The sequence below is a fragment of the Canis lupus genome, chromosome 21 (assembly GCF_048164855.1).
Source record: "Canis lupus baileyi chromosome 21, mCanLup2.hap1, whole genome shotgun sequence".
Classification (NCBI taxonomy): domain Eukaryota; kingdom Metazoa; phylum Chordata; class Mammalia; order Carnivora; family Canidae; genus Canis; species Canis lupus.
Genome location: NC_132858.1, coordinates 3,544,243 through 3,570,971, shown reverse-complemented (window position 1 = coordinate 3,570,971; position 26,729 = coordinate 3,544,243). Strand labels below are relative to the sequence as shown.

The following is a 26,729-nucleotide window of genomic DNA, read 5'->3' as shown; positions in this document are numbered from 1 at the left end:
CATGGGGCCCTCGGCACTGGGAGGGGTCCAGTAGACAAGGGTTTATTGTGTGTTCCCTGCTAGCCCCGGGGTGGCTTGGAGACAGTGCGGCAGGCCCTCTGAAGACAGACCAAGCGGACATACCAGCGACAAAAACAATTATGAAAATTATGAAGGGTGGGGCCAGCCGGTGTCAGATAGGGGGCCTGTTGGTACCAGCGGAGGGAGGGGTGAACACTTGAGGTGCAGTCGGGGTAGAGACTGTTCCAGGCTGGCACATTTGTGATGGTAGGCAGGACGCACACAAGGGCCCACAGGTTTTCAGGGCCAGGTCATGTGCCACAGCTCATGTGACAAGCGTCCGGTCTGCTGGCCAGTAGCTGAGCTAGTGGGGGGTTCACCAGCCTTCCCGTTACCACTCAGAAGTTTTGTCTTGACCATTGAGACCTAGGAGGTCACTTTTTCCCCATTTCACAGCTGGGAACCAGAGACTCCACAGAGCTGGGAAAGCCAGTGAGACGTGACACTCAAACCCAGTCCACCTGACTCAAGCATGAGCTCTTGCAAGTAGCCTTTATTTTATTTTACGATTTCTTTGCAAGAGAGAACGAGAGAGAGAGAGAGAGAGAGAGAGAGCATGCACATGAGCCAGGGAGAGAAGCAGAGGGAGAGGAAGAAGGAGAAGCAGATTCCCCACTGAGCAGGGAGCCCACTGGGCTCAATCCCAGGACCCTAGGATCATGATCTGAGCTGACTGAGCCACCCAGGCACCCCTGCAAGTAGCCTTTAAAAAGGAAAAGCTCAGGGATCCCTGGGTGGCTCAGTGGTTTAGCGCCTGCCTTTGGCCCAGGGAGTGATCCTGGAGTCCCGGGATCGAGTCCCGCGTCGGGCTCCCGGCATGGAGCCTGCTTCTCCCTCCTCCTGTGTGTCTGCCTCTTTCTCTCTTTTTCAAATAAATAAATAAATAATAAATAAAAATAGATAAATAAATCTTTAAAAAAAAAAAAAGAAAATCTTGCAGCTCTCTGTTCCCCAAAGTCTGCTCTGAAGACTCAGATTTGAGAACCCCACACTGAAGGTCCAGTGCAATCACTCCAGCCGAGGGCCTTCAAGACTTGGGGCAGCCCTCCGTTTCCAGGGGTCACCCAAGAGGTGGAGTGCACTTGCTGTTAGGGAAAAAACAGAACTTTAAAACAGTTCTTCCAGAATGTGGGTGAGAGGCGCTGCTGGCCGGCTCTGCCCTTTGCAGGCTCTCCGAGGGCCTGCACTCCGCGCGGGGTGCTGCCCAGGAATTGGCTGTGCCTCTAAGGCTTGAGGGAGAGGCCCTCAGCAGGTGTCTGCCCCCTGCTGCTTCAGAGCTCAGGTCCCCCGTCTGGGTCTGTGTTTTACAGTTGGGGGCGGGGAGGGGCTGCTCTTCTTCTCCCAGGCTGAGGTTTAGGCATGGCCACTCTCCTGAGGGCCAGTCCCTCATCCCTTCCCCCTCCCCCACTCCAGGATCCTGGGCAGAAGACCCCCCCCTTTAGAGATTAGTCTGCAACACAGGGGGGCTGTTGCCACCCAGTCCCCACAGCTCCTGGAATAAGATGCATCTGGGGTCATCTACCCACATGACACCTCAGAGTCCAGCACCCAGGAGGCACTGGGGCCTACCCACTGTCTAGGCCCCACTCAGCAGTTCTGTTTTATATATTGACATCCCGTGAGAACACCTCAGAAAGAACATTCCTCCTAGTGCTTAGTAAACAAAAAAGTAAACCATGAATCCAACCCAGTGTCCTGTTCTTATCTCAAGTGGGCTGGTCTTAGGATTTGCCCAAAGCCACCAGGTTGTGATAGGATTAGGACACCAAGCTACCACTCCTGCCCCTCCTCATTCAAAACACCACAGCTGAGAAAGTGCACAGAAGGCAGGCCTTAGGCCAGACAGGCAGGAGTTAGAATCCCAGCTCTGCCACTTGCTGGGACTCAGCCCCTCCCTCCCGGAGACTGTTTCCTCATGCACCAGATGCAGTGACCCCAGCTTCACAGGCAGGGCCCCTGGGGTGCCCAGCTTGAGTGGCCTATGTGGTGGGCCAGAGGGGCTGGTAAGTCTTGGCGCAGGGAGCCCAGCACCCCACCCCACCCAGAACAAAGCAGGCAGGACCCACCCTTCCCTGAGGCCACTCGCAGACTGGGTGGCGCCCATGGGCCAGAGGGGTGGTGGCCAAGGGGGGGCTTAGAGCCTGGCTTCCTGTGCACCCAGAGGGATTGATAATTATAAAACCACGTGGAGTTGCAGCCGCTGTGGAGTGTGGGAGCCCCTATAGTGTTTTGGAACAGCCCAGAGAAGGTTTTTGGAAGAAAAACCAGGATGATGAAATCACCATATGTCCATCCATTTGGAGCTTTGGACTTTTCAAAGGACACACCCTTAGTGTGCTAGGGAGGGCGGAGGATTGAGTATGTGGGGCTGCCAAGACTAGCTTGGGGAGTGGGGACCCTTAACCCCACCATCTCTACCAGCACTTCCCCAAAAAGCCATCCCAGTGGACACTGAAATAAACTCGAGTGCCTGAGCAGCACGACATAGCTTTTATGTGAGCTCTGTACCCCCCCCACCCGCCCCCCTCAACCACACACTCTTCTAGGCAGATGGGCTCCAGCAGCCATTGGTGGCCATTCTGGGTTCCATTTGCCTCTCACACCTGAGCTGGACATTTCTCCCTGTGCACAAAGACCGGCCCAGAGAGAGGAAGTGACTTGCCCAAGGCCACATGTGTGCGTGGTTAAGAGTAGGCAGGGCGGGATGACGCCGCAGCCAGCCTCATCTTTCCCTGGCTCTCTGGGGCCGGAGTAGGTTACGACTTATGGTGTGGCCAAGGGCAAGGGCAGTCTGCCACTCTAGTTAGCCTGCAAGACCATCTGCTGAGAGCAGCTTCCAGGGCAGCTCCAGGAGGGGTCATCCTCAGTCACTGGAGCTGAATCTTACTTTTGCTTCACTGGCGTGGGGGGTGGGGGCACAGACCAGGCTGGGGAGACTGAAGACGTGGCTGTGGATGCAGGAGACCCTGGAGACTGTCTTGCTTCTGGTCCCCTCGCAGACCCGGAGGACTATGTTCAGGGGTGGGAGAAGCTGGGTTCCCTGTCACTTATTTGGGGCCCCCTTATCTGGGCTAGCCTCTCCCCCACCCCCCCACCGCTAGGCCTGGGTCTCACCATCTAAAGGCCCTTGGCAGAAGGTCTATGTCAAGTCCACCGCAGTTTGGCCTTTCCTCGCCCCTGTCCCCAGCATCTGAGCACAACACGCCGCCCTCCTGAGCCGCCAAGCACTGGCCGAAGCCCGCAGCCTAGGTTAGGAGGCAAAGCTGGCACCACTCACCTCCCATCTCCTCTGCCTCAAGGTGTTAATCCTTTTTGTTGTTGTTGTTAAAGATTGTATTTATTTACTCATGAGAGACATAGAGACAGAGGCAGAGACACAGGCAGAGGGAGAAGCAGGCTCCATGCAGGGAGCCCGACATAGGACTCGAGTCCGGGACTCCAGGATCAGGTCCTGGGCTGCAGGCAGCGCTAAACTGCGGAGCCACCCGGGGCTGCCCTCAAGGTATTAATCTGTCAACGGAGGGTAATAATACGTCCTGAAAATAACATATCCGCAGTCACTTTGAAATGCCAAGAAGCATCATAGGAATATTCGTAAGGTGTTATCCAGGTGATCTGCTCCCTGCGAGGCTGGGTGAGAGAGAGTGCCCAGCACCTCAATACCAAAGGGACTCGGAGTGGGGGAGGGAGAGGTTATGAGCAGAGAAGCTGCCCCTGCACCCAGGAGGGCCTCCTACAAGCAGTGACTGAGAAGGTAGTGGGGGTCTCCTGCTCAGACTCACCTGCTGAGCACCCACTGAGCTGGGCCAAGATCCTCGCCCCACACAGGGCTCCGTGGGGCAAGGACTCTGTGGCCCTGGCCGTCTGGCTCATACAAGCTCAGAGAACAGATCTACTGCGGTGAAGCAGCACCACATGCAAGAACTTTCTGCGGCCAGGGCTGGAGGACAGGCTGCTTGCGAAGGCTGGAGCAGTTCAGGCACAGATGGAGTCCCGAGAGGCTTTCTGACCTTGGAGCCACAGTGGAGTGGGCAGGGTGCCCAACCGCCTTTTACAGGCAAGGAAACTGAGGCTTGGAACAAGAATGTGACAAAAAACGAACTCAGGACCAAACAGAATCAAGTATGGGATAGGATGGGGAGTGCCGTGCACCAGTCCCAGCTCTGTGCAAGCAGACCTCGGCGGGACTCAATCCTTGTTGCCTGTGACTCAGTTTCCTCTCTGCTGTCCTATGTGGGGATGGAGTCTTTTTTTTTTTTTTTTTTTTTAAAGATTTTTAATTGTTTAAAGTGATTTCTATACCCTGGGCCTTGAACTCAAAACACTAAGATCGAAAGTCCCATGCTCTAGGATTGAGCCAGCTAGGTGCCCCTATTGTGACAGCTTTCATAGGGAGCCCCAGTAAAAGGCAGGAATTCCAGGCATTCAGGTCCAGGCGCCCCCTGGGCATGGTCTTCAGGGCAAGAGGACAGCCTTGTCTGAGAACAGCACTCAGAGAGGCTAGGGACTTGCCAGAGGCTGCACCTGCAGTGATCCAGGACCCAGGGGCCTCACTGGTTGGCCCGTGACTGCTGACCCCTGGGGGCCGTGGTGGGCCGGGCGGGGAATCAGGCTGTCCAAGAGGGGCCGCGGGGAGTAGAATCGCCCATCTCCCCATCCAGGACACCGTCCCTCCGTTCCTTCGGAGACGGCACTTGGGCTCCCCCGGGGCACCTGGCCCTCCTCTGGTCTCTGGCGCCCCCCTGTGGCCGTTGGTGGGGGCTCTCCCTGCGGGGTCCACCCGGCCCTGCCCCAGGAGAACCTAGAATGCTCCAGGTAAGAGTGCACCAACCGGCCGGACTCCTGCCCCCACGCCTGGCCAGCAGTGAGTGAGCCGGCCTGACTCCGTTTCCCCATTTCGCAGACGGCGGGCACAGGGAAGCCACAGGGCATGTCTCAGAGGACGGCAAACGGGGAACCTGGTAGAAGGCCCCTGTGTGCTGCCAGGGAGGCTCAGCCCAGCTCCAGACACCCAGAGCGCCTCCTCCCTGGACGCTGGCAACGACCCCGTCTGGGCTCAAGGAGGTCCCGGTCAGAGCGGGCAGGCAAATCCTCAAAGAGATCTTTTAATGGAAGAATTTGTTGTCTAAAGCCACTAAAATGCCCCACCCTTCGTTCCCTCCTCTTGGACCGACGCACAGTCCCATGGCGTCCGGGCCAGCCCAGCTGCACACAGCTGGGCAGAAATCAGAAATGCCACTGGACAGACTCAGTCCCTCCCCTCTCCTACCTCGTCCAGCCCAGCTCCCACCTCTCTCTGGCCCTCCGGTTCCAGGCCGGCCGCAGGCCTTGCTCCCGCCTAGGCTTGAGGAGCCTGTGGGGAGTCCAGCCCGGCCCCACTCCGGGGGCTAGTTGCGGGGCCTCCTCACCCTCAGCCTCTCCAATCCCCTTCGTCCTCCTCAAGCCTCGGTGCGTCCGTCTGCCAAATGGGTGTAATCATCCCTGCCTCACCTACCTGTCTCCCAGGTGGGCAGTAACGATACAAATAAAATGAAATCAGAAACTAGCGAGTACCCCCGCCCCGCCCCGCCCGCCCCGCCCCGCCCCCGCTCCGGGGGGGAGGCTGGCCAAGCGCTGCGGGCATCCCGGGGAGGGGACTACAACTCCCATCCGGCTCCGGGGCCGCGGGCGTCTCCAGGCCCCTCTCCCAGAGCAGAGGGAGAGGCTGTCGCTGTCCCAGGGGGCGAGGGAAGCGCTCCTGCCCCCGGCATCCCCTACCTGGCTTCGGGGCCGGCGACGGGCCGGGTCAGGCTGGCTCTGGGGCCGCGCGGGGATCCAGGCAGCCTTCCCGGCCCCCGCGGGAGACCCCCTAGCCCAGCCCCCCGAGAGCTTACTCTTTGGGGTCCGCCCTCCCCACTTCCTGGCCGAGGGTTGGCCCGGTTCCCGCGCGCCTCCGCCCTCCCACCTTCACCTGCCGTCGCGCTGCCCATTGGCCAGCGCTCACCTGCCGTCCGTCGAGGGGCGGGGCAGAGGGCGGGGCGCGGCGCCCAGGTGTGGGCGCGCAGGCTGCGAGCGAGGAAGGTGACAGCGGGGAGGGCGGGAGGGGCGGGGGAGGACTCGCGGACGACCCGCGGACAGACGGACGGACGGGCCGACGGGCGGGCATGCGGACGGCGCGGCTCTAGCCCGGGCGCCCGGCCTCAGCCATGGAGCGGCGGCTGCGCGCACTGGAGCGGCTGGCGCGGGGCGAGGCCGGCGGTGGCCCCGGGCTCGACGGCCTCCTGGATCTGCTGCTGGGGCTGCACCACGAGCTCAGCAGCGCCCCCCTCCGGCGGGAGCGCAACGTGGCGCAGTTCCTGAGCTGGGGTGAGTGGCCTGGGCGGGACCGAGGTGGGGTGGCCCCGGGGACCCTGTGCCGGGGCTGTCCCCGCACACCCCGCGCCCTCAGATCCTCCCGCCGGGAGCGGCACCCCCGCGGGCTGGCCTGGCACGTTACTGGACCCCTTGGGCCCTCTCAGCTGCACACCTTACCCTCCCTTGGACTCACAACACGCTCCTTCCTACCCAGACCCTGGCGCGTGTGCGCCACTCACAACGTACCCAGACACACACAACCTCGGTCCCAAGTAGAGACCTCGGACTCAAGCACATAATACGTGTGCTACGGGGTCACGTCAGAGATTCCTCACTCACACTCATACCTCATGACCCTGGAGAACAGTCACACATGCAGACCTCCACGTGTCTCACGCACTGACACATATGCTTTCTCTGGCTCCCGCAGACCACACGGACACACTGAGGTACTCACAGCTCAAGGAGAGACCCAGGGAGCCCCACACTTCACCCCAAACGCCATCCGGACCACCTTGGCTATTACATGCTTGCCTACTTCTACTCACAGATCCACAGGGATTGCACACCTACACACATTCCCACATGCCCACTTCCATCTCTCGGCATCTCTCACACCCCAGACTGGACACAGAAACCAACCTCAGCCCCTTTCCCTCTGCAAGTCGCCGGCCAGGCTTCCTGAGGTCTATTCCCCAGCGACAGGGAGGGGGGCCTGGCTGGAGGTGGGTCTGTACCCCTTCCTGGTTGACTCATCTGAGTCACCGGAAGTGGCTGACCTGGAGTAACCCTCCACCCAGTGTGGGCACCGGCACCAGCCCCAGGCCTCCCTGGTTATGCCTGGCCAGGCCAGGGGGGAGGGCTGAGGGGCCTGGCCAGGAGGATGGGGTGAGGCTGGTGTTTGCCCGGTGGGTGACCAGCGTTCCCGGCACACCTTAGCTCTGAGCAGGCCCAAGGGCTGGCCTGGCATGGTTGGGGGCCTGTAAGACATTCTAGTGAGCTGGCCCCCGGCCCGGCCCCGTCCTCCAGAGTGAGTGCAGCTAGGAAGCCCCTACCTCTGGTGCCTGCCACTCTCCCTGGGACTTCACCTTATTCATGCGTATCTGATTGTGTTGTCATCACCTGCTGTGATGCCTACGCACCTGTGTGTGTGTGTGTGTGTGTGTGTTTGCACACACATGTGCTTCTCCCTGCCTGCCTCTGGCGTCTCTGCCTGAGACCCCGGCATGGGGGCCTGTCTGTTGACATCTCCCAAGGTAACTGGCAGGGTGGTGACTCACTCTGCTCCCGCTCCGACTTGTCCCTGCTCCTGCCCAGAGCCCCCATCCCCTGCGGCAAGGCAAGAGGACTGGGCAGCCTGTCCTGGGGACCTTGATCCTCCTGACCATGGACTCCAGGTTTTGGCTCCTGTCTGGCTGATAGGTAGCCACCCTGGCCTCAGTTCCCCCTTGGAGGCCTGTGGCTCCTCCTCTCCAGCTGCACACACAGACCTGGGAAAGAGACAATTAATTTCTGTAATGAGGTTTCCACACCACCCCTGCTGCGGGGGTTCTCCCTGATAAACCTGTGGAGCAGCTCCCTGTCCTGCCCACAGACCCGCCCAGCTGGCAGGGAGTTACCTGGGGGAAACTGAGGCAGGGGGCCAAACTGCAGCTGCCCCCAGCCCCCACCAGGCACTCTTACCTCCCTAAGCCTCCAGACTCCACTCCCCTCTCCGGGCCTGGAAAGGGTCCGAGAGTAGCTGGAGATGCCCCTCAAGGGAGTCTCAGGACTGGGAGAGGAGGAAGTTCTTGCCCAGATAAAGGCCAAGTCCAGATGGGAGGCAGTGCCTAGAGTTGTAGGGTTGGTCAGGCCTGCAGGACATCTTGAGCGCTCACTCCCCTCAGGTGCCAGCGTCAGGGGCCAAGGAAAGGTTTTTTGGCTCTGTTTTTGAGTCTTGTGAGAACATGGGCAGAGCTATTTATGCCTCCAGACCCAGAAGGCCCCACACGGGAAAAGCCTATCCTCCCAGAGCAAGCCCTGCAGAACCATCTGACCTCTCCTCCAGGGCTGCCCCAGGCCTCACTCCCAGCCAGATACCTCTGGGCCTGCAGGCTCCGGAGAGGAGGGCTCACAGCTCCCAGTGGCAGGGAAGCCTCTCTGGGGACAAGGAATGTTGCCCGTCCAGTTTCCCAAGACAGGCCCAGGCCTGGTCCTGCCAGGCGCCAAGAACTGTGAGCTGAGGGTGGGAACGGTATCCCCTTCCTCCCCAGGGTGACCTGGTCAGCCAGGTTCAACCCCACCCAGGCTGGGAAGGACTACAAGTTCCATCAGCTCCTGGGATGGAGACTGCCTACCTAGCATCTGTGGACAGGGGTCCAGGGAACCATGGATTCCAGGAGGTCTCGGGGCCAGGTGGTCAGCAAAGCCTGGACCCCACCTTCCATGCTTCCTACTCACAACTGAGGGGGTTGTGGCCCCTCCCAGTCCTGGCCTCATGGGGGTCGCAGCTCCTGCTTTCCCCAGGCAAGAGAGAGAGCTGGGACCCTCCCTGCAGGTGCCCTGAGCCCCACTCTGTGTTCCCCTCAGCTAGTCCCTTCGTAGCGAAGGTCAAAGAGCTGAGGCTACAGAGAGATGACTTCGAGATCTTGAAGGTGATCGGCCGAGGGGCATTTGGGGAGGTGAGCAAAAGGCAAAGGCCTGGGGTAGATGGGAAAGGGGGTTCGCACCCAGGCAGAGCTGACCCCTATGCTCCCCATGGCCTCAGGTTGCCGTGGTGAGGCAAAGGGACAGTGGGCAGATTTTTGCCATGAAGATGCTGCACAAGTGGGAGATGCTGAAGAGGGCCGAGGTCAGTTTGGGGTTGGCTGGGACTTTGGCACCCTACGAATGGGTGGGGGTGTGGGGCAGGGTGAGGGTGCTGCCTGTGGGGAAATCAGGGCATGCTGGGGAAGGGGCAGGCATGGCTGCTGAGCCGGCAACCGTGTTCAGTTCAGGTTGGCTGAACTGCCAACCTCCCCCATTGCTTTCCCACGATAGGCCTTTCTTAGAAGCTAGCCTAGTTCCCATTTTCCTTAGAACTCTGAGGCCTGGAGCCATAAAGCACAGGCCCACCTGTGCCTGGCCCACACAGGCAACCTTGACCAGAGCTTCTAGACTTATTCTTCCTCTGTCCCCTGAGCTAGCAAGGAGGGTTTCCAGGGCTCTGATCCCATCCTTCCCCCTGCTCCCCAACCTGCTGCAGACTGCCTGTTTCCGGGAGGAGCGGGATGTTCTGGTGAAGGGGGACAGCCGCTGGGTGACTGCTCTGCATTATGCCTTCCAAGACGAGGAGTTCCTGGTGAGGATACTCAGCAAAGCTGGAGGGTGTACCCTAGGGACAAAGGAGAAGGCCCTTGGGGGCCAGAGGTGCTGGGTCCAAGGAGAGAGAGACCCCTGCTCTGGGCACTGAGAGGCACCAGCTGCTGGGCCTGGAGGCCCTGCCTGAACTCTGGCTGGTGGCTGGCTACCCTAGAGCTGCTGGGAGACACTCTTGCCTTCCCAGAACCCCTCAGGACCATGGGGAGGCGGGCAGGAGGCAGGGCCCCGGGACAGGTGCCCCTCACCCACCCTCCCCATCTGATCTCTGCCCCACCTCTCCCCCATCCACCACCACCCAGTACCTGGTGATGGACTACTATGCCGGTGGGGACCTCCTCACTCTGTTGAGCCGCTTTGAGGACCGCCTCCCACCCGAGCTGGCCCAGTTCTACCTGGCTGAGATGGTGCTGGCCATCCACTCCTTGCACCAGCTGGGTTACGTCCACAGGTAGGGCCCCCAGGCCCCTGCTGCCCTGTCTAGCCCCTGCTAACTGCTCTGGGACAGCTGGCAGTTGCTGAGTGCTCACCACATGCCAAGCCCTAGACCGGGTGCTTTGTACACACAATGTCTTCGAATCCTCACACCAAACCTTTATGTGATGGGGGCTGCTCTTGTGCCCACTTTACAGGTGAGAGAGTCAGAGTTTAGCATAGGTAAGCGCCTGGCTCAAGGTGACTCAGCTAGTGGTTTGCACCGGGTTAGTCTAACTCCTGCATCCCTCACTGCGTGCCCTGCTGCCTCCAGGGGTCATCCTTATGGGTCGCTTTTCCCAATCTAACCACCTTCCTTCTCGGGAGCCAGGAGGCCTCGCCACCAGCCTCCCTCCTGCATGCATGCACACACACGCCGTATCTTGTGAACAGATAGTGAACGCTAGTGTGCATGTGTGCCTGAACTCACACCTACACATGCAGGTCAAGCCCCTCTCTTTCCCTGCGCTCCCTCAGGGACGTCAAGCCAGACAATGTCCTGCTGGACATGAATGGTCACATCCGCTTGGCTGACTTTGGTTCCTGCCTCCGTCTCAACAATAGTGGTATGGTAAGGCCCCAGGGTGAGGGAAGGGGACACCTGGCCTGGAGAGCTCCCAGGGGAAGGAAAGACTGGGTCTAGGCCCCAAGTGGGGTCACCAGGCCAGTTAAGCCTTAGGGAATGGGGGTGTCAGGGCCAGAGCCGGGGCTACAGTGAAGGGGCATCAGGCCGAGCCAAGTCCAAGGCTGTCTTCATGGCATCTTCACCACCAACACCCCTAGGTGGATTCGTCAGTGGCAGTAGGGACACCAGACTACATCTCTCCGGAGATCCTGCAGGCCATGGAGGAGGGCAAGGGCCACTATGGTCCGCAGTGTGACTGGTGGTCACTGGGAGTCTGTGCCTATGAGCTGCTCTTTGGGGAGACGCCCTTCTATGCTGAATCCTTGGTGGAAACCTACGGCAAGATCATGAACCATGAGGTCAGGCCACCAGCTCTGGGGTTCTGGGAGGACGGCAGGAGGCCTGACCCCATATGGTTGGTATACCCAAGGGGGTAGGATCCTGGACAGCCACCTGCACCCCTTCCCCTGGCCTACAGGACCACCTACAGTTTCCCTCGGATGTGCCTGACGTGCCAGCCACTGCCCAAGACCTGATCCGCCGGCTGCTGTGTCGCCAGGAGGAGCGGCTGGGCCGTGGAGGGCTGGACGACTTCCGGAACCACCCCTTCTTTGAAGGTGTGGACTGGGAGCGGCTGGCAACCAGCACGGCCCCCTACATCCCTGAGCTGCGCGGGCCCGTGGACACTTCCAACTTCGATGTGGACGATGACACTCTCAACGAGCCGGTGAGCAGTGGGTTCCACTGCACTAGGAAAACTGCCTTGACCCTTGCTGGCCAAGGGAAACCAGAAGTTCTCCAGAGCAGTTGCTGGGTGGAGGATGAGGCCCTTGCTTTCCGGAAGCTCACGGGAGTCATGGTTCACCTGGGCTGGTTCACCTCTACCGAGGTGGGTTGTTGGACCCCAAGTGTTATCCTAGTAACCAGAAGTCTTATCAAGAGGAAGGCTCTCAGCGGCACCTGGAAGGCCATGACCATAAGGGCTCATGGGAATTGTGGTCTGTTTAGGTGGGGGCCGTGGCACCCTCCTAGGTTCCATCTGAGCAGGAGGTCAGCACTCCCAGTCCCAGGGATGTCTCCTGGGTCTTGAGCCTCAGCCTGGAGCCATGCCTGGGAGTCTGACACTCCTTCCCCTCCTTCTGCAGGGGACCCTCCCACCACCCTCCCACGGGGCCTTCTCTGGCCACCATTTGCCATTCGTGGGCTTTACCTACACCTCCAGCAGGTGAGTCTAGTCATCACATACCTAGTGGGAGGCCAGGGGCTGCCTGGCCTGGTGGACACTGGGAATGCAGCCCGCTGGGACCGTGGGAAAGGGGCTAAATGGCCTACCAGGTGCCTGTATGTGACAGGGAGTGTGCTCTGAGCCCTCAGGAAGACAACTCTCACGTCCTCAAATTCTAGTGGAGCCATGCCTATGCCTCCTAGGAGTCCCGTCCCAGCCTCTGGCCCTCAGAGTACCCTCCATAGCAGGCTCAGAGTGTTTTAGCCTCAGAACCAGAGGCCTACAGTTGGAAGGACCCCTCCAAGTCCTGGAGATGCACTTTATGCCTCTTTATGCCCATTTTACACTGGGTCAGATGATCTAGTTCATTCGAGGGGCTGGCCTGAGATCACGGTGAAGAGGTACGCTGTGGTACAAACAAATGTGTCTGACCTGCACTGAGCGCCACTGGGTGCCAGGCATGGGGCCAGCTGGCCTAAATCACCATTTCCTCGTGGCAGTCCTTGAAAGAGGCCCTGTGAGGAAACTGAGGATCAGATATGTTAGGTGACTATTCAAGGTCACACAGCCTATAAGGGCCAGGGTTGGGGCTTGAGCCTGGGTCTGGGACCTTGTGGGCAGTGCCTGGTCTGGTCTCTTTCTTCGGGCACAGAGCCCAGGGATGGACACAGAGCTGAGCTGGCTCACAGAGGGTGTTTCTTGGATGAATAAACGACTGGATGAAGGAAGATGGAAGGGCTCTGGGTGGGGTGGGTTTTTTTTTTTTTTTAAGATTTATTTATTTACGATAGACATAGAGAGAGAGAGGCAGAGACACAGGAGGAGGGAGAAGCAGGCTCCACGCCTGGAGCCCGATGTGGGACTCGATCCCGGGTCTCCAGGATTGTGCTCTGGGGCAAAGGCAGGCACTAAACCGCTGAGCCACCCAGGGATCCCCGGGGTGGGTTTTTCTGCCAACCCATGTCACCCTGCTCTCCCCAGTCCGGGCCCTGAGAGCAGCTCTGAGCAGTTGGCTGCCCTAGAGCAGAAGCTCCATTGTCTGGAACAGGAGAAGATGGAGCTGAGCCGGAAGCTCCAAGGTACAGGGGGACCCGCTGGGCTAGGGCGGGGGTGGGCTGACTCAGGAGCTACTGCTGGACTGGCTACTCACCTACGAGTGCCCCCTCTGCAGAGGCCCTGCAGGTCTCCTCGGACCACTGGGAGCTGGAACGGCTACGGAAGGAAGTACAGACTCTACAGGGCAGGCTGTCAGGTACTCCGCCCCCCAACGCCACCCCATCTCTTTCCCCCATCCTCACCCTGGAGGTTGAGGTGCTTTCCTAGCACACACTGGAGTCCAGCCTGGATTCCAATCCTGCCCTTACTGTATACAAGGTGTGATCTTGGGGAAGTATTTTACATTCTCTGAGCCTAAATGTAGAAAATGAGCCAAGGAGACCCACTTCCCAGGCTGTGGTGAGAGTTCTGTGAGATGCTGCATGTGGAATGTCAGGCTGAGGCTGTCAGTACATGTGGGCCTCAGTGACAATTCCTGGCAGAGACACCAAGGGATGGTGAGGCCGAGATGGATGGCAGCAGCCCAGGCCAGAACTGCAACCTATGGCAGGAGAGAGACCGGCTTGTCCAGGTGAGAGCTCAGTGAGGTGGGTGGGTGAGTGGCCTGGGGTTCCATGCTAAGGAGGTCCATACCCTGACCCCAGGCCTTGCCCTCCGCACCCCCTCCCTGACCCTCTCCCCGCCAGGAGCTGGCCGAGGCTCAGGCAGGGCTGCGGGCGCAGTCACAGGAGCTGTGCAGAGCCCAGGAGCGGCAGGAGGAGCTGCTCCAGAGGCTGCAGGAGGCCCAGGAGAGAGAGGCAGCCACAGCCAGCCAGACCCAGGCCCTGAGCTCACAGCTGGAGGAAGCCCAGGATACCAGCAGAAAGGTGAGCGATGGGGGCGGGTAGGGACAGCAGCAGAACGCTGCCCCCTGTGAACCCCAGTGTGGCTGGAGGGAGCCCAAGGAGCTCAGGGCTGGGTGCTGGCAGCACCATGTGCCTTTGCACCCCCAATGTGGCTGGCTGAGGCCCAAGTGAGGGGATATGTTTAGAGTGGGGCCAGCTGGAGGTTCACTGCCTACCTTCCTGCTAGGGCTGACAAGGCCCAACAGTCTGCAGCGGGGGAGCGGGTTGGGGTGGACAGGGTCAGCAGCGGCTGCCTCTGAACCTTGTTACAGTTGCAGGCCCAGGTGACCACACTTTGCCGGGAGGTGACACAGCTCCAGAGACAGTGGGAGCGAAGTCTTGAGAAGGAATCTTTCCGAGTCAAGGTAGCAAGGTCTTAACCTTCTTCCGAGTAACACTCCCTTTGGCCTGACCTACTCAGGCCTGTTTCCCTAGGGTGGGGTGGGCCATGGCCTCTCAGGCCCCTGCCCTGACCCCTCTCCATGTCCTCAAGACCATCCACATGGCCTCTGAGACCAATGGCACGGGGTTGCCTGAGGGTGGGCCGCAGGAAGCACAGCTGAGGAAGGAGGTAGCTGCCCTTCGCATGCAGCTGGAGGCGGCCCACAGCCATGGGTGAGTCGGGCAGCCTGGGCAGGTAGGGGACGGGAGGGGGGGTCTGAGCTGGGAGTCACTGAGTCATCCGCTCTTCCCCAGGCTGAGTGGGAAGGAGGAGACTCTGTGCTGGCTCCAGGAAGAGAACCGACGGCTGAGCCTGGAGCAGGAGCGGGTGAGCATGGCAGATGGAGGGCACAGAACCGGTGGGGGCGGTGGGGACAGAGGAGGGGAGCTGGCAGGGTGAGTGGTCCATGCTGCTGGGGTCCCAGAGCAGGCTGTCTCCCAGCCCTGTAGGACCCACAGCCGGCAGGCAAGTGATGGTGAGTAAACGAGGGTGGACGTGGATTGGGCTCGGGGGTGCTGGGGTCCCTGAGGCCTGACCCATCTTCCTACCCGGCCCCCAGCTGGTGGAAGAGCTGGAGCGGGAGCAGCAGAGCAAGCAGCAGCTGGAGGGCGAGCGGCGAGAGACGGAGAGCAACTGGGAAGCCCAGATCGCTGACATCCTTAGCTGGTGGGGGCCGAGGGGCTAGTGGGGAGGGGCTGGCCCCAGGCAAGGGGGCTGAAACCCAGGCCATGACCCTGAGCCCCCTTCCCAATCAGGGTGAACGATGAGAAGGTCTCAAGAGGCTACCTGCAGGCCCTGGCCACCAAGATGGCCGAGGAGCTGGAGTCTATACGGAACGTGGGCACCCAGACACTCCCTGCCCGACCACTTGTGAGCCCCAGAAATACCCTGGGGGGAAGGGGTACCACTCAGCAGGTGGGGACACTGAGCTCTGGGAAGATCAGGGACTTGCTTGAGCTCACAACAGATCAGTGGCCTATCTAGGGCTTTGAGTCCGGCAGTGCACTCTGGTGGGCAGGACCTCTGAAGCAGCCAGGCCCAGGGATGTCTTACGTGGGTACCCCCCTGGCCACCAGGACCACCAGTGGAAGGCCCGGCGGCTGCAGAAGATGGAGGCCTCAGCCAGGCTGGAGTTGCAGTCGGCCTTAGAGGCCGAGATCCGGGCCAAGCAGAGCCTGCAGGAGCAGCTGACACACATGCAAGAGGCCCAGCTGCAGGCCGAGAGGTGAGAGTGGAGGAGGCCCTGCATGGGGGCTCGGGACCCACGCAGTGGCCTCTGACAAGCCCTCACCCCACTCTTAGCCGTTTGCAGGAGGCCCAGAAGCAGAGCCAGGGCCTGCAGCAGGAGCTGGCTGCGTTGCGGGAGGAGCTGGCGGCCCGTGGGCCAGGAGGTAGGTGCTCGTTGGCGTGCCTGTCCCTGAGCAAGGCCCCCACTTGAGCCTCACGGGGACTGGGCCAGGGAGGGGCATGACAGCCCTGCAGTGCTCTGGAGACAAGATCTGGTTCCAGACTCGGCTGCTTTACCCCACCATCCGCTACCCAACACTTACCGAGCACCTGCTGTATGTGTCACCACAGCCTGCAGTCACTGCTCCATTTTCCTGCTGGCCCCAGTTCCTCAGGAATGAGTGTTGGGGCTGGGCCCGGGCCACCCCCACCCCGAGTGACCTTTGCTTTCTGTCTGCAGACGCTAAGTCCTCAAACTCCCTGATTCCCTTCCGGTCCCTCTGGAGCTCAGAGGTGAGAACTGTGCGCAGGGGCTGGTTGGGAGGCATCCTCCGGTGAAGCTCAGGGGCCTTGATTCCCCCCCATTTCACTCCCCAGAAGGATTCCAGCAAAGACCCGGGCATCTCAGGAGAGGACCTGAGGCCCAGTGTGGAGCCAGAGCTGAGGCCAGAGGGCCGCCGCAGCCTGCGCCTGGGGGTGAGGAGGCGGGAGTCCCGCTTTTGGAGGGCTGGGCCACCCACCACCCGCCGGGCCCTCCTCACCTGTTTGCTTGCCCTCCCCTGCAGGCTGTGTTCCCCAGAGTGCCTGCGGCTCCCACCGCCCCAGCAGAAGGACCCCCTGCAAAGGTCAGCACCCAGAGGGCTGGAGCGGGGTAGGGGCACCAGGCCATCTTGCCGGGTCTCCGAGGACCTGCTTGGGTCCCTCCGCGTGCATCATGGCTGGCCGACTACACTGGGGACGGCGGCAGTGAGTTTGAGTGCTGTGACAGACTCATTGCGGCTGGGTTCACACTGCCCCAGGCTCATTCCCTGATCCCATCAGCATCTCACGGTGGCCTCGGGGGTGGGACACAGGGCCCCAGGAGGCCGTGGTCAGGCGTGGGTGATGCGTGTCCTGCCTCCCCAGCCTGGCTCACACGCGCTGCGGCCCCGGAGCTTCCCGTCCCCTACCAAGTGCCTCCTCTGCACCTCGCTGATGCTGGGCCTGGGCCGCCAGGGCCTGGGCTGTGATGGTGAGACCCCACACCCCACCCCCGACACCCGCATGCCCACCTCCTGTCCCCAGGTAGAGAGAAGGAGACTGCTCTGATCCTGACCCATCCCGGTTTTCCCCTTAGTCCACCCCTCATTCCCGATGCTCCATTTAGTTTGTTTTCTTTCTCACCTGACTGGGGAATTGGTGACAGCTGGAGGTGCCACCACAGCCTCAGGGAAGCCCAGGGTGGGTAATACTCAGAGTCCTGGTTCTGGGCTGTCCCCACCCAGCCTACACCGCCTGCTTCTCCTGCTTCCCCCACAGCCTGTGGCTACTTCTGTCACTCCGCCTGCGTCCCCCAGGCCCCGCCCTGTCCCGTGCCCCCTGACCACCTCCGCACAGCCCTGGGTGTACACCCCGAAACGGGCACAGGCACTGCCTACGAGGGCTTCCTGTCGGTGAGCTGGGGCTGGCTGGGGAGGGGGAGGCAGCGGGGGCCATCCCAGAGCCTGGCGGGCCCTCCCATGCCTGCCTTCCCCCCAGGTGCCCCGGCCCTCGGGCGTGCGGCGCGGCTGGCAGCGGGTGTTTGCTGCCCTCAGCGACTCTCGCCTGCTGCTGTTTGACGCCCCAGACCCACGACTCAGCCCAGCCAGTGGGGCACTCCTGCAGGCACTGGATCTAAGGTGGGTGCCAGGGAGGGGCAGGGGCAAAGGGGTGCGGCAGTGGGGGGTGAGGGGGCGGCCAGAGGCAATGTGGTCTCTGACCAGCCCCATGGACCTCCCCAGGGACCCCCAATTCTCAGCCACCCCTGTCCTGGCCTCTGATGTTATTCACGCCCAGACCAGGGACCTGCCACGCATCTTTAGGGTGAGCGCCAGGGCAGGTGGGCTGGGCCACCGTCGGCCTCCATGTGGCCCTGCTCCAGCCACTCTTCTCTGTCTCCTTTTCCATGGCTGCCCTCCTTACCCGCACCCCGGCCCCCCTGCCCCCCATTGCCTCCACAGGGACGGCTCCGTAGCCTCCACTCCACAGCCGCGGTACACTTTCTGTTTGTGAAGCTGTGTCCTGCTAGTCTTGGGGCCTCCTGTGGCTTCCCATCACCCTCGGGGCGCTCCTGCCCATGGCCTTGAGGCCTCACGTGTCTGACCCTGCCAGCCTCCCCAGAATTCCTCTGGAGCCTCTCCCTGCTATGAACATATGTCCCCTTCCCCAGCTCTGAAAGTGCCCTGTAACCATGGATCCTGCACATCCTGTTTCCTCTGCTGGGCCCAGACCACACCCCAAGCGTTTCCCCACCCTGGACCATTCCTGGTTCTTCCACTCATCCCCTGGGCTCCAGCAGAAATGTCTCTTCCCCTGAGAGGTCATCTTTCATTCCTGGCCTGGGTTAGGGGCCCTGCTGCATGTGCCCACGATGCCCTGTCCCTCCCCTACTCAGGCACTGGTTCAGGGCTCTAGACTTACTGGTGTGCTCGTCTAACCACCCTGCCTGGTGAACCACCTGCTGCTGTAAGACAGCTTCTAGCACTGCACCTGGCCACTCACGTTGGTGCTAAGAGGCATCAGTGGGTGGAGAGAGGGGATGGCCAGCCCTCAACCCACAGCCCTCTCACCTGGGTCCCTGCCCACAGGTGACAGCCTCCCAGCTGATGGTCCCCCCCGCTGTGTGCACTGTGCTGCTGCTGGCAGAGAGCGAGGCCGAGCGGGAGCGCTGGCTGCAGGTGCTGGGCGAGCTGCAGAGGCTGCTGCTGGACTCACGGCCAAGGCCCCGTCCTGTGTACACCCTGAAGGAAGCCTATGACAACGGGCTGCCCCTGCTGCCCCACGCGCTCTGCGCTGCCATCATCGGTGAGCTACATGCTGAGGGGCATTGCCCCGGGCAGGCTCTGGGGAGGACTGCCTAGTGACCACTGCCCAGTCCCTATAGCCATGAGCTGTGGTCTCCACATTACATACGTGACCCTCCCCTGGGTATAGGTGTGTGGCAGCCTTTGCTGGGGGGCCGGGGGCTTGGCTTCTGCCACTCCATTTCTCTGTGCCCCAGTTTCTGCTTTTGCTCAAATAATCTTAAGTGAGTGAAAAGAGCAAAGGCTTTAGGAAGAGACAAATGAGGGTTCCAGGCCTGGCTCTCTTACCAGCAGTAGGGTGATCACGGGGGAGCCTGGACGCAGCTGAGCCTCATATGACCTCCTGTGGGGGCAACTGTGCTCATCCCAGAGCCTGGAGCTCGGCGGGACCTTCATGACAGCCGGGGGAGAAGTGAGGGAGTGGTGCTTCCTGGCTTCTCCGGGCAGCTGCCGGGGCCCTGAGCCAGCCCCTGCCCTGGAGAGCTGGGACTTCCCCTGGCATGCAGAGTGGGAGCTCCTGGAGAGCCTATGTGGCTCCTCCAAGTCCCCTGTGTCAGTCAGGAGCTGGGGGGACAAGGGCATTGAGCAGGGACTGCTGTGAATGTACTCTCAGCCTGCACTGTTTCAGCCTCCAAGCAGCGCTGTGAAAAGGACCCATTGTCCCCACTTTGCATAAAGAAAGCCAAGGCTCTGAGAGGTGACAGGTCTTACCCCAAACCCCGCAACTTGGGGTAGGGGCTCTCACCCAGCCCCCTGCCCTTGTGGGCCTTCCCTCCAGTACAGCCAGCCCAGACTTTGAGAGAGAAGGGTCCGGTGATGCAGGGACAGTGGGATTGCCATCCCCACATCCTCAGGAGAAACTGAAGCTCAGGAAGGACAGGCAGGCTGTCTCATCTCCGGCTGTCAGATGGGCTGTCTGACCCAATCCTCTCCCTCCCTCTACTAGACCAGGAACGGCTTGCTCTGGGCACCGAGGAGGGGCTATTTGTGATCCACCTGCATAGCAATGGTATGTGCCAGGCTGGGCCACCAGGGTGGACCCAGGTGGGGGTCAGCCCCAGAGGACAGAGGATGGGCATGGGGCTGTTCTTCACCCGCCTACTGGTGACTCTTCTTTGCCAACCCCGAAGACATCTTCCAGGTCGGCGAGTGCCGGCGGGTACAGCGGCTGGCTGTGAGCCCCATGGCAGGCCTTCTGGTCGTACTGTGTGGCCGTGGCCCCAGCGTGCGCCTCTTCGCCCTGGCCAAGCTGGAGAGTGCGGAGGTGGTGGGTGCCAAGATCCCCGAGTCTCGAGGCTGCCAGGCGCTGGCAGCCGGGCGCATCCTGCAGGCCCGCACCCCTGTGCTCTGTGTAGCTGTCAAGCGCCAGGTGCTCTGCTACCAGCTCGGCCCAGGCCCAGGGCCCTGGCAGCGCCGCATCCGTGAGCTACAGGCACCCGCACCTGTGCAGAGCCTGGGGCTGCTGGGCGACCGGCTGTGCGTGGGAGCCGCCGGTGCCTTTGCCCTCTACCCACTGCTCAATGAGGCTGCGCCCTTACCGCTGGGGGCCAGTCTGGTGCCTGAGGAGCTGCCACCATCCCGTGGGGGCCTGGGCGAGGCTCTGGGCGCTGTGGAGCTCAGCCTCAGTGAGTTCTTGCTACTCTTCACCACTGCGGGGGTCTATGTGGACAGCGCCGGCCGCAAGTCTCGAGTCCATGAGTTGCTGTGGCCAGCAGTGCCCACAGGCTGGGGTAAGGCCTGTGGAGGGTCCTCCTGCCTGACCATACCCTGCTTTGCCCTAGGTGGGCTGCACCAGATCTTCCTCTCCCATGCCTCTGCTTATGCTCTTCCCCCTGCCTAAACTCTTCTTGTACCTGGCAAACTCTTAAACAGGTCCTGCCCCAATGCCAGGGCAGGGCCTGGAGCTGGTAGGCTCTCCATAAATGACCACCATGATTTCTGTCATAGTCATTACTGCTTTCATGCTCCCTGCCTTCCCCCATCACTGGCCCTTTGTTCCTTTTTGCTCCCCATCTCTGTGTGCAGACCTCTGCCCTACTGCTCTTCGCACTTTCTTGTAATGACTGGTTTGGTACCCCGGGGGCCTATGAGGGGCTGGAGCTGGGTGCAGGATGTGATGGTTTCTTTATCACATCCTGCACCCAGTCCAGGGAAGCACACCTTCGGGGCTATGAATGTTTGGAGGAATGAATGAGTGAGTCAATGAATTAATTAATGAATGAATGAACGAGCAAACAAGGCAGTGGAAGCATCCAGTACATTCACATGTAACTGTGAGATGGTGTTCGGGCTAGAAGACGGGGACAGAACTCCCTTCATAAGCAGTGGCTCTTCTGGGGTTGGGCCTGGGAGTTGGGTGTAGCGTAGCACAGACTTAGCCTGTAGGAGTTGGAATCAGACTGCCCCGGGCCATCAGACTGCGTGACCTTGGCCATTACTTAGTTCTGGGGTTCCATTCTGTCATCTATAAGTTAGGGATGATACTAATACTACCTGCCCAGAGCTGTTTGAGAAGTCAAGGAGAGGGCAGCCCAGGTGGCTCAGCGGTTTAGCGCCGCCTTCAGCCCAGGGCTGATCCTGTAGTCCTGGGATCGAGTCCCACATCGGCCTCCCTGCGTGGAGCCTGCTTCTCCCACTGCTTGTGTCTCTGCTTCTCTCTCTCTCTGTCTCTCGTGAATAAATAAATACAATCTTAAAAAAAAGAGAGAGAGAGAGAAGTCAAGGAGAAAAAAGTTAGCCAAGTGGTTGGAACTATGCCTGGCATGCCACTGAGTGAGTGCTCCATGGACTGTAATCTCTGATTGGTTATGGACGGTGGGGGGGACAACCTGAAGTCTTCAGAAGGACCTTGGGTTGGGCATGGAAGTCACTGGGCCACAGCCGAGGACAAGCCCACAGAGGTGCGGGACTTGCCAGGGCGGCACAGCACAGTCTCCTGCCCTGCAGGTTACGCAGCCCCCTACCTGACAGTGTTCAGCGAGAATTCTATCGATGTGTTTGACGTGAGGAAAACAGAATGGGTCCAGACGGTGCCACTCAAGAAGGTGAGGGTCGTCCCCCAGGCCCCCGGCCCTGGCCTCGGTGCAGTTGGGTAGCCCGGCTGACCCCTGTGCCTGCTGCCTCAGGTGCGACCCCTAAACCCGGAGGGCTCCCTGTTCCTCTTTGGCACGGAGAAGGTCCGCCTGACCTACCTCAGGAACCGGCTGGCAGGTGAGGAAGCGCGTGTGCATGAGAGTACGGAGAGTGGGCGTTCGCGTGTGGCTGCGACCCTGAGCTCCAGCGGACGGGGGCACTGGGGGCGTGTGAGCACCGTCCGGCTCTCTGCTCCTCCCACAGAGAAGGACGAGTTCGACATCCCCGACCTCACTGACAACAGCCGGCGCCAGCTGTTCCGCACCAAGAGCAAGCGCCACTTCTCCTTCCGCGTGTCGGAGGAGCAGCGGCAGCAGCGGCGCAGGTGCGCGTGCGCGATGCGGCCGCTGGGCGGGGCCTCCCACGCTTGGGGGCGGGGCCTCCCACGCTTGGGGGCGGGGCCTCCCACGCTTGGGGGCGGGGCCTCCCACGCTTGGGGGCGGGGCCTCCCACGCTTGGGGGCGGGGCCTCCCACGCTTGGGGGCGGGGCGGGGCGCGGGCCCGTCTCGGGGGAGGGCCGGGGAAGCGTCCCTTTCGCCGCCGCCCCCCCCCTACTCCCTCTGCCCGCAGGGAGATGCTGAAGGACCCGTTTGTGCGCTCCAAGCTCATCTCACCGCCCACCAACTTCAACCACTTGGTGCACGTGGGCCCCACGGACGGGAAGCCCGGCGCCAGGACCCAGCCCCCGGTGAGCTCTCCGAGGCCAATCACAAGCCTCCCCGGTGGGGCTCAGCCAATCAGCGGCCCCTCCGGCGCGCTGGAGCCACTTGCTGCCCGCTGCCTACCTCGGGGCCTGCGGCCTCGGCACCCCAGGCTGGCGCGCCCCCGGTCCCAGCCCTGCCGCGCTGTCCCCCCAACAGGCTCCAGAAGGGAAGGGCCGAGGTAGCCGCGGCTCTGGCCCGCAGCGTCCCCACAGCTTCTCGGAGGCCTCGCGGCGCCCAGCCTCCGTGGGCAGCGACGGGCTCGCTGGCGACGCGGACGCCAGTAAGGACAACCCCTCCGCTTCCCCTGCCTCCACAGCCCTCCCCCCCAAATTTCCACCCCTTTGGACACCTGATCTGTGACCTTGGCTTTCTGTTCCCTCTCTCATCCTGCCCCTGGCTCAGGGAAGAGGAAGCCTTGGACATCTCTGTCCAGCGAGTCTGTGTCTTGCCCCCAGGGATCTCTGAGCCCGGCAGACTCCCTGATACAGGTGAGCTGGTGGGGCTGTTCCCCCTCCTATAAAAGGGCAGGTAGTTCTGTTCTTGCTAGGCCTTGTGCTGGGACCTGAGGCTAGAGAACAAGCTGAGCCCATCCCTCCCGGGATCCTAAGAGAAAGACTCGCCCTACAGTGGGCCCCAACAGAGGCCTGGAGGCAGGTTGGCCCAGGTGGGCATTTGGGCTCGGACTGCTCCAGGATTGTGGCCCTGGCTGAGATGTCGAGCCCCTCTGAGCTTATTTCACCTATAAAATGAGGTTACTGTTTGATATTATTATTATGTAAATGATAACCAGATGAGGTGATGATTGCTTCAGCAGGGTACCTGGCACACAGGGAGAATGCCACAGAAGGGGAACTCTTTAGAGGCCCGGCCTGAGGTGGAAGGATCAGGGGAGGGAACAGTCCACTCTGGGAGGGGACCTAAGAGGAGCTGGAAGGCTCCCATTCACCCTCTGGCCACTTCTCCACTGCCACCCCCACTTTAGCCACACCAGGCTGCTGGGAGCCCTGGAACTTGCCATTTTCTTTCACACCTTCAGGTTCTTGCGCCTGCCGTCCCGTGTCCCCCACCCCCACCCCGTGTCGTCCCCCACCCCTGCTTGGAATCCTCTCCTTAACATCCAGGCCACCTTCAAGGCTTTGCGCTAATAGCACTTTTTCCAAAGATCACCTAAGTGCCTGGCAGCCACCAGCTTCTTTAGGGCCCACGCCCTGCTCCCTCCACCCCTCCTTGTCAGTCCTTATGTGCTAGGGTTTTCCTTGGATGCCAGTCCTCCTCCCTCAACTCTGGGCTCCCTGATAGTGAGGGTCAAGTTTGTTTTCTGCCTGGAGTAAACCATGTTTGTTGATAGATGAATAGAGTAAATGAACAAACGGATTTTGATTTGGGCTCCAGAGTTAATTAAAGTTGGAGTTGCCAGGGTTCTTCTGTAGGCCCACCCCCACCTCACATCTGGCCCCCTCTAAGGGCCCGGATGTAGCAGGTGATGGGTCCTGGGGAGGCTTCTGGGAGGCACTGGGAGTCTTTCCTTCTGTTTCCCCTCCAGGTGTCAGAACGGCCCCGGAGCCTCCCTCCAGCCCCTGAATCAGAGGGCTCCCCTTGACACTCTTTGGCAGGGGCCACCCTGATCCCAGGACCAAGAGACAGGAATGAACAAAGAGCTTGAGGAATGCCATGCTCCGGCTGGCCCGGGATGTGTGGAAATTTGGACTCAGGGAGGCCTTGTGTTGGAGGCGACTCAGAAGCTGGTCTGGGTACCCAGGCCCTGGGGGACCTTGACTCCCAGCCCTCATCCTGCCTTTGTTCTCTGCTTTCACCCCCTATCTGTGCTAGCTACTGGGAACACAGTGGCCCCCTTTCTGCTCTGGGGGCCCATCTGCCCTGGAGTCCAGGGGCAATCGTGCCAAAGCTCTCCTTTCCAGTGCCAAGCTTCAGAAAGCCTGCAAGCAAGAGATGGGCTGAGGGATGGAGAAGGACGGAGGCCCTGGGAGCAACCTGGGGTCTTGGCTATGGACTGTCTAGCTCTTAGGTGGGGCCAAGTTGGGGCATATCGCTGTCTCTGCTTGGGGTCAAGGTAGGAAAGACAGAGTCTGATCCAAAGGAAAGGAGGGTGGGGCTTCTGGCTGGTTCAGTCAGTAGAGGGTGTGACTCTTGATCTCAGGGTTGTGAGTTCAAGCCCCATGTTGGGTGTAGAAATTACTTTAAAAATTAGAAGGATTTAAAAAAAAATTGATGGATTTTTTTTTTTTTTTTAAGGAGGAGAGACAAGGAGCAGGGAGGATGTAGGTGAAGGAGGGTGTAGGTGAAGGAAGTGAGGGGGGAAGGGAAAGGAAAGGAAGTGGAAGAGGCAGTGTTAGTGACTGGCAGGAAGGGAGAGCCATCCAGAGGAGGAGACAAATAAAGGAGGAGCTCTGAAGAGGAGCCAAGAGGAGCCAAGAGGAGCCAAGGAGCAGAGAGCCGAGGGGAGCCAGAGAAGCACACTACTGAGAGGGGCCTTTCTCTGTGATCAGGAACAGAGAGGGGCCCTGTGAACCAACTGACATTGCATCTAATCCGCCCAGGGGGGAGGTAATTCCTGGACAGGGACAGGATGGGGAGGGTATTTATAAAGGCTACTTGGTAGGAGATGGACCCTGTTGGGGGCCTGCTGGAGGGTCTCCAGGCACACCCTGGCCCTTGCCAGAAAAGGGGTGGTCCTTTCTCTCAAACCTTCAACCATCTGTGTATTAGGGAACAATAGGGGGCATTTTATTATTGATCATAGTCATAATAATGACTAATATAATAATTGTTATTATATTGCTATTTTTATTAAACTTCCCTCTACTGATAAGTTGGGGGCAAAATAAGTATTTATCTCTTCAAACACCATATTCCCGGGAGGGATTGACCTGAAGCTCTGTGAGGCAGTGAGAAAGCAATAAAGACAACTTTTTCAGCTGCTGGCCTCCCTGCTTGGATCTGTCCTCCTGGGGTTCAGAAAACTGGGTTACAGAGATGGAGGGAGGAATGGATGTCTGGGACAATTGTCTTCCCTGCACTTTCGGGAATCAGAGTACACACGCAAATGGGGGTAGCAAGGACAGTTCGATAGCGAAAGGACAGTTTACAGAAGTATGGGCAGTGTTCATGGTGGCTACCAAGGAGTGGCAGCACTTTTGAGCCCCAGCAGTGTGGAAAGCTGTTACCACCACCAGGCCACACAGCAGGAAGATACCAGGATGTCACCTGACAGGAGCTGTGTCTCTCCATAGAACTTGGCTGTGGTTGAGCAGAAAGGTGGCAGCCAGCCCAGGGAATAAATTCCTCATACCTCACTCTACTCCCTCCCTCCATCTCCTGCCTCCCAAGCAGCAGCCAGAGGACTTTAGAGCTTGGTTACTGCAGCTAGTAGAGCGCAGCCTTGGGGGTACTGAGCTGCGGGGAGAGGGGCAGAGGGAAAGAGTTGGAGCTCCAGGTTGGAGCCAAGGTGGGAGGGGAAGGGCAGGGCAGGGTATGTCAAGGGTAGCCAACCCACTCTTGCCCCACCCAGGCTGGGAGGTGTGGGAGGCCAGAGGAGGCCTGGGAAGGCTCCTGTTCTGAGCTCAAGGGTCCCCGACTGAGGGACGCCTGGGTGGCTCAGTGGTTGAGTGTCTGCCTTTGGCTCAGGGCGTGATCCCGGGGTCCTGGGCTTGAGTTCCACATCAGGCTCCCTGCAGGGAGCCTGCTTCTCCCTCTGCCTGTGTCTCTGCCTCTCTCTGTGTGTCTCATGAATAAATAAATAAAATCTTTTAAAAAAGGGGGGTCCCTGACTGAGCAGGACACAGGCCTGATGTGCATGAAGAAGGAGGGTACAGCCTGTGCATGCCCTGGGATCAAGGCAGGCCTGGGGAACTGATGGCTATGCTCTGAGACTAGAGCCAGCCCTAAACTGAGGAAAGTACCAAGACAAGGCCGTAGTGTCACATCTGGTTGGGATGGAAGGGTGTCCAGGGAATTCCAGCCCTAAGAGCCCAACAACTTCAGAGGCATCTCTTAAGAATAAGAAGTCCTGGGCAGCCCAGGTGGCTCAGCGGTTTAGCGCTGCCTTCAGCCCAGGGTTCCTGGAGTCCCGGGATTGAGTCCCGCATCGGGCTCCCTGCATGAGCCTGCTTCTGTCTCTGCCTCTCTCTGTGTGTCTCTCATGAATAAATAAATAAAATCTTTAAAAAAAA

The 26,729-nt window shown here is 60.2% G+C and overlaps 1 protein-coding gene across 4 annotated transcripts; it reads left to right on the top strand.

Moving 5' to 3' along the window:
• Positions 1-6,204: 6,204 nt before the first annotated feature.
• On the top strand, positions 6,205-25,477 carry CDC42BPG (CDC42 binding protein kinase gamma). Of its 4 annotated transcripts, none has more exons than XM_072789779.1 (37): positions 6,206-6,405; positions 8,962-9,053; positions 9,140-9,223; positions 9,617-9,712; positions 10,032-10,180; positions 10,681-10,774; positions 10,987-11,187; positions 11,307-11,555; positions 11,974-12,053; positions 13,035-13,132; positions 13,225-13,305; positions 13,592-13,680; positions 13,796-13,975; positions 14,266-14,358; positions 14,487-14,608; positions 14,690-14,762; positions 14,995-15,101; positions 15,191-15,305; positions 15,512-15,660; positions 15,738-15,826; positions 16,123-16,175; positions 16,263-16,358; positions 16,448-16,507; positions 16,788-16,893; positions 17,181-17,314; positions 17,400-17,539; positions 17,642-17,723; positions 18,488-18,704; positions 19,650-19,712; positions 19,834-20,433; positions 21,650-21,747; positions 21,829-21,913; positions 22,040-22,160; positions 22,406-22,523; positions 22,696-22,819; positions 22,942-23,027; positions 24,083-25,477. In XM_072789779.1, the coding sequence occupies exons 1-37, from the start codon at positions 6,246-6,248 to the stop codon at positions 24,137-24,139; spliced, it is 4,641 nt and encodes a 1,546-aa protein (XP_072645880.1). In that variant the 5' UTR covers positions 6,206-6,245; the 3' UTR covers positions 24,140-25,477. The 4 variants fall into 4 exon arrangements, with proteins under 4 accessions (XP_072645881.1, XP_072645880.1, XP_072645879.1 ...); XM_072789778.1 differs by having other exon boundaries at positions 16,260-16,358; XM_072789780.1 differs by lacking the exon at positions 22,696-22,819 and having other exon boundaries at positions 6,205-6,405; positions 16,260-16,358.
• The last annotated feature ends 1,252 nt before the right edge of the window (positions 25,478-26,729 follow it).